The following is a 9,431-nucleotide window of genomic DNA, read 5'->3' as shown; positions in this document are numbered from 1 at the left end:
CCGCCCCCCCGTGAAGCCCGCGAGTTGAGGCACTTAGTAGAAGTAGGGCTCCGGGTGAGGATCTTGGGTGATGCCGAACCTCTCCGCTTCTCCTGGGGGGCTCTGGGGGTGAGGAGGTGGGCTGTGACAGAAAGGTGAAGGTTTTCTTGCTTTGTGATGTTAGCTTGGAGAAGCGGTGAAGGGTTAAAGACAAGTCTTGGCTGCATCCAGCTGAGATTGGTGAGTGAAATCCTGCCGTCGTTCTGATGGAGAGTTTTCCTGCCTTTGCTTCCACGCTAGAGCCAAAATTTCACCCCGTCATCTCCCTGTGGCGTTGGGGTGCTGCTTTGTGTCCAGATGTTGCCTTGCTCAGCTAGACTAATTTGGCTTTCTGGTGATACAGAGGCTGGAGGCAAAGTCACCAGGTTTTCTGTAAAACCTCTTTAACACCAGCCCGATGAACTAGTAAAGCCCTTCCTGAAGCAACAGGGAACACTGGAATCAGGCTAATGTCTTTTGCCTTCAGTCTTGACTAGCACAGTGTTTACAGCAAAGTAGGAGTCTGACATAAGGATGCATTATTAGGTGACTTCCTCATCTTTTGGAGCTTTCTTGAGACTTCTTTGCCTGGTCACTGACTCATCCGACCACACCGGTTGCTGTGTAGCTGCCTGAGAGCTGTGTTCTTGTTTCACCATCACAATGTTTGTGTTTGTAGGTAATTACCTCGGTGAATGCACATAAAGACAGGTCAATGTGTGTTAACATTAATGTGTTTGAGTTACTGCGGTTCTCATTGTACTTTTGGATGCATTGGAAAAGAATAGCAGATAAAGCTGGGATTGTTCTTGCATAATTGTTTGAGGCTTGTTTAGTTTTGCATGTGCTGTGAGTTATCCAGCTGGCATGTGGGACAGTGTCTGTCTCCCATGAGTATAATCATAGATGGCAGCATAAATGAATTTCTGGCAGATGTTCTTATGTCATCAGCACTGCTAATTAATAGCAGGGTTTGGCTATTTAGACCTTTGTTAATGAAGTCAGAATTATTTATGTAGTAGTTGAGGTAGAGTAGGCACTTCCCAGGGAAACACACAAGGACCTTTTGCAACTGGAAGCGAAGTTAAAAGAGTGACTGATATTTGCACTAATTAAAACATCTTAGCTGTTGGCTGAAGACCTTTAGTTGTACATGCTGATGCACATCTCGTGCTGATATCCTAATATTGTAAATAGCTTCAGGTAATCAGGGCACACGTTGTTCTTATGCAAGTGGCAGGTTGGCAGCAGAGTGGCAAACTGCTGGGAAATCCCTTCCTGCACGCAGGATGTCCCAGGTGTGGGGTGGAGGTGCTCAAACACTGCTGCAAGCTTCGTAACAGACCAGGACTTCATGCAAGGTGTATGGGGAAGGGCAGCACACTCGGAGTAGGAATTGAAAGAACTTGGGTATTTTTGCTGGCTGACTCTCACTCACTCACACCAAACTTCTCTCTTGTGAGCAAAGGTTTTATAACCTGTGGGGCAGGAAGACCTCAGTAGGGTCTTTCTGAAGAGTTCCTGTAAGCCGTCTCTCAACAGTAACAGTAGTCGTTAACACATTTTGGGATGGAAAATACTCTTGTGGAATTAGATTGATGGAAACACTGCACATTTTGGACTTGGATACTTAAAAAGGGCTTTGCCATTTGGTGACACTGTCAGTACTCCTGACTGTCATGTGGTATGTGTTATTGTAGTCTCATATGGTGCCTTTGAGTCTGAACAGAGTTTGACTTTAACAAAAGATGCCAAATTCAAAATAAAAGTAAAGCATTGATTTTTACCACTATTATATAGTGGTAAAAGTCCTTCTGATACCATGCTTGACCATACCCATGGGGTTAGAAGGATAGTCTGTGACCTTGATACAGTCTTGGTTTTTTTAACTATTTGTAACCCTTGTCCCCATTGATTAAGACCTATCTAGTCTGGCAAAATTTTTGTTCTTTTCCTATATACTGTGGCTTATTTATAGTTTTTTGTGCTTCCAACTAAAAGGTAAATCTTTTCCCTCCAGCTTGGACAACCTACACTTGGATTGGTGCTCACCTTCATTAAAAAGGGCTTCACAGATTATTTTAGTGTACAGCAGCTGTGAGACTGAGCCTGGTAGTAGCTCTTATCTCTAATACTGTTCCAAAACCAATTTTCTTCAACCCTGAACCCTGTTGTGTAATTGCAAGCAATAAATCTGAAGGATCTGGTCCTAATGCACGTGAATAACCCTATGAAAAAAAAAAATGCCAAAGAAAAAGCAAACAAAACTTTGTCACCAACTTAAGAAGGTACCCAGGTCTGATAAGAATTTGCTATGTGGCAATACACTGTCACTTCAGTGATGGGGATATTTTTTTTTTTCAGAGCTTCTTGTGTTATCTCATTCTTTCAGTATTTGTTTCTTACCTTTTTGAGGTAAGGCCTCATGCTTTTTCTCTTCCCCATGTCTCCATTATCCTTTGGATCCCTTCCCTGTTTCATCCTTGCTGCTTTGAGGCTTCCATTGCACCTGTGTCCCCACAGAAGCTGTGGTGGTGACACTGCTCCTCAGAAGCACAGTTGTTGGGAGGCAGTGGGGAGCTGTGTTGTGGCACTTCCACTGCTGGGCCATGAATAGAGCACTCCTTCTCCCCAAGAGAGGAGCTAGCTCCATGATCTGCTTGGACATCCCTGACCCTACTTTGCTAATGCCTTACCAACAGGTTTCCTGTGACAGCAATGACTCCCTATGCTGTGAGGTGACACCAACATCTCGCCACACACATCCCCTTCTCCCACGCCTTGAGAGAAGTATCTCTGGCCAGGCAGCTTGGACCTCTGAGCTATTTTTCCACCCTAGAAGCAAAGAAATGGTTAGTGCAAGTGAGAAGCTGCTCTTGAGAACTGTTGCACACGTCCAGGCTTCTTCCTCTTATTTAGAAAGAACAAATAAAAACCAAATGGCAAACCTTGCCTTTCTTCACTCTTCAAAGGTTCTCAAGGAGCCAGGTTTTTGAGACTCAATCCCACTTGCACTGCTCTTGAAACAATAAGAACTGCTGAAAGTGTATGGGCCCACGCTAAAAGTTTTATTTTACTATACAGCCCGCTTTGCAGTGTGATTAGGCCATCAGCATAGTAATTAAGGAGGGAGACAGCAATGACTCCCTATGCTGTGAGGTGACACCAACACCTCGCCACACACATCCCCTTCTCCCACGCCTTGAGAGAAGTATCTCTGTCCAGGCAGCTTGGACCTCTGAGCTATTTTTCCACCCTAGAAGCAAAGAAATGGTTAGTGCAAGTGAGAAGCTGCTCTTGAGAACTGTTGCACACGTCCAGGCTTCTTCCTCTTATTTAGAAAGAACAAATAAAAACCAAATGGCAAACCTTGCCTTTCTTCACTCTTCAAAGGTTCTCAAGGAGCCAGGTTTTTGAGACTCAATCCCACTTGCACTGCTCTTGAAACAATAAGAACTGCTGAAAGTGTATGGGCCCACGCTAAAAGTTTTATTTTACTATATAGCCCGCTTTGTAGTGCGATTGGGCCATCAGCATAGTAATTAAGGAGGCCATTTTGCCACATTCCTGAGAAGAGGCTAATCTCTGAAAAAACAGTGTGACCTCATGAAGCAAATATCTGAGCCCCAAAGCTGCTTTGTTTTCTCCCAGCTGTACCAGGTGATCCAATAAAAGATGCTTAGGTGAAATGCCCTTTACTTGATGGTGTCAAGAGGACTACTTCTGGGTTATTTTATGGCTTGGTAAGTTGCTTTTATGGTAAAAACATGGTTTACCATCTAATCAGCCCTTTGGCATGACCTTCCTTGGTCTATGCACTTCAACTCAAAGTCCAAAAACGATTACTGCAGATGCTTGCCCATGCTAAACTTACTGAATTAAAATATTCCCTTGTTCAAAGATGCTGAGAGAAGGCAAACTTGGCTATTTTTCACTGCATGCTAAACTTACTGAATTAAAATATTCCCTTGTTCAAAGATGCTGAGAGAAGACAAACTTGGCTATTTTTCACTTTTTTTTTGTTTGCTTATGAAGGCAGTTCTAGAGATGTTAAGAAATAGTCTGGATGGTCATGCATTTGGTGGCGAACAAGGTTACGATGTAGTGTTTTGTCGCGATGTACCTGGGCTGTACAACCTGCTGAAGGCAGAAATTCTGCCTTTCTGCAGCACATCTCAAAGCTACATTAGTGCTTTATAGACATAATATTTCATCTGATTTCAGGGAAGGAATGTACCCAGGATGAAAGCACAGCTGCAGCTATCTTTGCTGTTCAAATGGATGACTACTTAGGAGGAAAGCCTGTGCAGAGCAGAGAAATTCAAGGCTATGAGTCTACTGAGTTTGTGAGCTACTTCAAAGGAGGAATTAAATACAAGGTAAAGAGCCAGCTGTTAAAATACGTTCTAAAAATATGGGTAACATTGTCCCCCAATTAAAATCAAATCTCTTGCTTTGTATCCATTATGGAAAGTTTAAAAATTGTTTCTTAACTTTGATTTCAGATCTGAACTATCTATGCTAAACTACAGGACTCCCAGTACTTGTGTTAACCAGTATCTCTTCTGATAACTGAAAACTTGTCCCAGTGATTTATTCCCTGTCCCTCCATCCCCCCCTCCAAATCAAAGCTATCCTGAGATTTCATACTTGTGTGCCTGAGGGTGCTCACAGTAGGGACTCTCTGTGTTTGGGAGGCAGCAAATGTCACAGAAAGCGTTTTATATGTCATAGACTGAACCACTTTGTTCAAATGCAGAACTCAGTGTGCTTAAGTGGTTAAAAACATGAGCAGAGTGGAAAAGACCAAAACCTCACTTTACTCTAAAAATGGTGCTTTTGCAGTCCTACTGCAGTTTTTTCTTTGAGGTAGGTAAAAATACCTCCTAAATACTTTTAAATTATTTAAATGTTTTAAAAAGCTGCTGTATCATAGAATGGTTACGGTTGGAAGGGACCTCAAAGATCATCAGTCTTTGTTATGCCTCTTCCAGAAGCAGAGCCTTTGGAAGGAATTTTTTTTAAACATCTGTGGCTTTTAAGAATAAAGTAATGTATCTCCTGAGAATCTCCTTGTAGTGGGAGCTCTGGGAGCCATTGCTCAGTCAGCCTTTTTCACATAATGAAGGTTTGCAACTTGTCACAGTCTACACAACCAATTTGAAGCTTTTATCTCTGCTTGCATAAGAGAGCTTGACACTGACCTGCCCACTCTTTTACATTATTTTTTCTTTGCAATTTCAAGAGGCACTCTCTATTCCAACCCAAGGTCTGGCTCTCCTGGAGGAATGAAGAGCAGAGAGCCAAGCCAGTTTACAGAAATAACTTAGGCTTGTACCTTACACTTTACAGGTTATAAAACAGTAGTTTGGTCTCAGTTCCCCAATTTGGTGCTCTTTGCTAGCATGCTTCCTAAGCTGCAAATATTTCTTTCAGAAAATTACAAAGCTCCTGTGGAGTGACTTCTCCCTCTACACATAACCAGGCACTAAAACCACCCAGACCTATTGAATTTAAGGAAGTTGTGAAAACTTGTACAGGAGCTGTGTATCCCTCTGCTTTCCCCCAGTCCTTATTTGATAACCTACTGACTTTTGTCCTGGCAGTGTGGTTCAGCATTACCTTATCCTCTGGATGATGCAGGACAGTGCAATGAATTCTGTGCTTTCCCTTTCCCCATTCATCTGAAAACCCTTTGAAGCAGGGTGACATCTTCTTCCTCAGATAAAGCCTCACACCTGAGAGTTCAGGAGCAGCAGTGTCCCCAAGCCTGTCTGGTCTGTGGTCAACACTGTTACTGTTAAAGAGTATATTATTTTAGCTTGCTTCTCACTGCATAAGTTATGTTTCCCCCCTTGCTAGCTAAAATGGTGAACTTGCAAAAATCAAACTGAAATAAAGCTTGCTGCTTTGTTTTGTTTTATTCAGGCAGGTGGTGTTGCCTCTGGATTTAATCATGTTGTTACTAATGATCTGAGTGCTCGGAGGCTTCTGCATGTCAAGGGCCGGAGAGTTGTAAGAGCCACAGAAGTCCCCCTGGCTTGGAGCAGCTTCAACAGAGGAGATTGCTTCATTATTGACCTCGGAACTGTAAGTCTTTCCTAGAGCAAAACACACTCAAAAGTAAGAGATGCAGCATCCCTTCTAGGGTCTGAATCGTTCCCTAAAATGCACAACTGATTTTGCTGCTCACCCAAACTGACAGAAGGGATCTGCCTTAGTAAATCAGTTTTAGTGTCACAACACTTTGAAGATTCAAAACTGCCCTAAATGTTTTCTGAAGTATGCACAGATTATCCTTCAGGAAACAGTTCTCTTTCCTGCTCAAGGCATTGGGATTATTTTTTTATTACTCATGTTTGAACCTTAAGCTGTTCAGAGTAGGTCCTGCCTGACTTTGACACTATCTGCCAGCTGAAAGGGATCAGTGCTAGGCTTCAGAGCAGAACACAGATTGGACCTTTCTCTTAAGAGCATTTCTTCATATTCATAAAACTTTGATCATGTAAAAAGCTATCATAATAAACTTGTCATACAATGTGTTATAAAACTACTTTAGTATTACAAGAGATTACTTGAGAAGCCATCTGTTACTTGAAGGCTTTCTGCTGAAAACAAGTAGAGAGTTAGTGTGGAAGTGAATGGGCAGACAAGAGAAGATAATTTTGCTCTGGATGACTTCAAGTATAGTACTGTCACCTTAGTATCAAAAAGTCTTAAAATTAATTCTAAAAGTAGCAGCTGGGATGTAGTCTGTGCTAGTTAGATACTAGTTGTCAGTTTGAAATTATTCCCATGCCTGATGTGCTCACACCTATAAAATTAAGAGTATATGAGAGAAAATAGTTTGTTTGCAAGGCAGCAACTGCAGTTGGTCTTTACTGCAATGCTTCACAAGGAAGTGGTCAGCTATTTCAGCAAGATTTCGGAGAACACCTATTGAAAAAGCTCTTCTGAACCCATTACATGTTTGGCTCTTTCTTCTGAAAAGCATCCCCTGGTGTGATAATTGAAGATATTGGTATCAAGTAGCAATATTGATTTTGTCTGTTAAGATTTTATTGTGCTTAGCAGCCTTCAGTGTTTCCTAACACTGTCCTATCTCTACTATGGCACTGTGGTCTAATCATCTGAAACAGCCAAGTCATCAATATCCAAAGAGCTACTGCTCAGTGTGACTTTGTATTAAGGAAGCATAGGTGACTCAATCATCTGTTCCCTTTCAGAGTTAACCCATAGGAAATGGGAAAGTTGGAACTGAAGATTGCTATAAAAATCCTGCTTTTGCAGTCAGGCTGTCACAGGGCTTGAGTTTTCTAGTTTGGAGCTAACCTCCCATGGATACTCTGCGGAACTGGGTGTACTCTCTGAATTTGTCTTGTCCTGATCATTCTTATGCCACAGTTACCCAGTTCACCTAAAATAATTACTCGGGTCCCAGTGCAGACATGGCGATGACACTGATGAAATACAGAAACACACTATGGATAATAGCAGTGTTGGGGCTCATCATCCTGTATGGTGAGATTTGTTGAGCAATTTAAATGTAATATGGCTTTAGAGTCTTGATTTGTAGTAATGAAGGTACATTGTGAGTCTTTTTCTTTTTTTTAAGTATAACATGACTCTGGTTTCTGATTTCCTGTTTGACAAGGCAGAGGTTAAGCAGCAATGCAACACTGTGCCTTTGCAGGAAGAAAGATTAGATGTGAACATCTAGATCTCTTCTTTACCACGCTGTGGGAAATGTCAGTTAAATTGCATGACTAACAACACTTCTTGGTCTTGCCATGTCAGGGGTATGGGAGGGATGGGCTTTCTTGGATATACTAACAAGTTAAGGAAAACATCTTTCAGCATTTAGACATTTGTAGTAATTTCATTGTAGGTTAGTATATAAACAAGACCTTTCTTGAGAGGGGTGAAAAGGCAATGCGTGACATACTTCAAGATGAAGATACATAAGTCTATTGAATTTCTTCAGAGAAATAGGTGTGGTGTAAAATTTGCTCAAGATTTCTACGGTGACAGTATTTTCTAAGAACTGTATTTCAAGCTGAAGTAACTTTTTCCGTTTGAAATTTACCATGGCTAGAGGCCCATTGTGAATGGGTGAGTCTTTACAGGAACTCTTAATTGAATTTAGGAATCCTTTAAAAAAAAAGATTTTGGCTCAAGTACATTCCTTAATTGAAATAAAATTAATCTTAAGTAGAGTTGCTCTTGAGCCTTGGAATTTATCGTAGGGCACTACTGAATCATTGTCTGAGAATAATGGGCAGTAATTGCATAAAATAATGGGTTTATGGTCAGTGCTTTTAATATCAAATTATTGTAGCATGTCAAAAAGATGAATTTCTAAGACTTACTTTCCCCAGTCTCTTAGCTATCCAGAAGGATGGTCTCCATGGCACTGCAAAACTGCTCATGCAGTCCATTTGCTGCTACATTTTATCAAGCCGCTTACCTAATATAATGAAGAATCGATCTAGTTTTCCCTCTGAGCTCAATTACAGCAGTATTTGAAACCTGTGGTTTGAACAGATAAGGGAAAATTAAGAAAGGTAATAATAATCAGGAATAAAATCATTAAAGTCACTAAGGCTTCCCTCCCAGTGAAAAATGCCTTAAATGAAAAGCATCTGTGTGCATTTCCAACTAGATTCACATATTTACAGTTCAGGTTCTGATGGTCACCTCATACCTAGATATGTTACTAAACCATGCTTGCAGCCCTTCAAATATCCTGGCCAGGTCTTACCTTGCCTCCTTTGAACTCTAAGCTGGAACAGAAAATAACTGCAGATGGCAGAGAAAACACTGTCTTTGATATGAGGGGAGTCATTACCTGTAGGTAACGTGTAAAGACCTTCTGGTCAAACAATCTGCTGTAAGACCATGACATGAGAGCTGTGACCACCAGACTGATGCTCCAGTGCAATGAGTGATCCAGGAGGGTGCTTGGAGTGCCAGGCACTGATTTATGATTTAATTTTTTTTCTACAAGAGATTTCCATGACATCTCCTTGAGGAACCTGAAAACCTCCCTGTAAGGAAGCCTTTGGGACAGGGCAGGCAAGACAAATGTGAAGTAGTTGCTGAGAATGCTTTGTAAAGGCCTGGTCTAAAACAGCTTACCTTGTCAGGTGCTGCTTAATTCATCTTGTCCTGGCATAGCTGTGCTCAAGCCATCCCAGGAGCCATGGTCTTCTGCCAGGCTTCCCATTCTGTCCTTTTGGTTGGAGGGTGCTGAGCTCTTCCAGGTGTCCCGCCTGAGAGGCACCAGGATGGGTTTGGCAGTTCGGGTGGCTATAAACTGTCTGGCCTTGGTCCGTGCTGTCCTCTTTACCTCCAGATGCAGCTCTCCCTGCATCACCCCATTCTCTAACCGCCTTCCCTTAGCCACATCCCGC

General features: G+C 41.9%; 1 protein-coding gene across 1 annotated transcript in view; it reads left to right on the top strand.

Moving 5' to 3' along the window:
* The window catches only part of SCIN (scinderin), a 66,801-nt gene that overhangs the window by 20,483 nt on the left and 36,887 nt on the right, over positions 1 to 9,431 (top strand). The window contains exons 2-3 of the mRNA XM_014937936.1: positions 4,243 to 4,397; positions 5,947 to 6,108. Of these exons, the coding sequence (XP_014793422.1) occupies positions 4,243 to 4,397; positions 5,947 to 6,108 (317 nt within the window). The remainder of the gene's footprint in view (positions 1 to 4,242; positions 4,398 to 5,946; positions 6,109 to 9,431) is intronic.

Source organism: Calidris pugnax, unplaced genomic scaffold (genome assembly GCF_001431845.1).
Source record: "Calidris pugnax isolate Ruff unplaced genomic scaffold, ASM143184v1 scaffold11, whole genome shotgun sequence".
In the NCBI taxonomy this organism is placed as follows: Eukaryota; Metazoa; Chordata; class Aves; order Charadriiformes; family Scolopacidae; genus Calidris; species Calidris pugnax.
The sequence above is the reverse complement of the archived record's forward strand: the minus strand, read 5'-3'. Positions and strand labels throughout refer to the sequence as shown.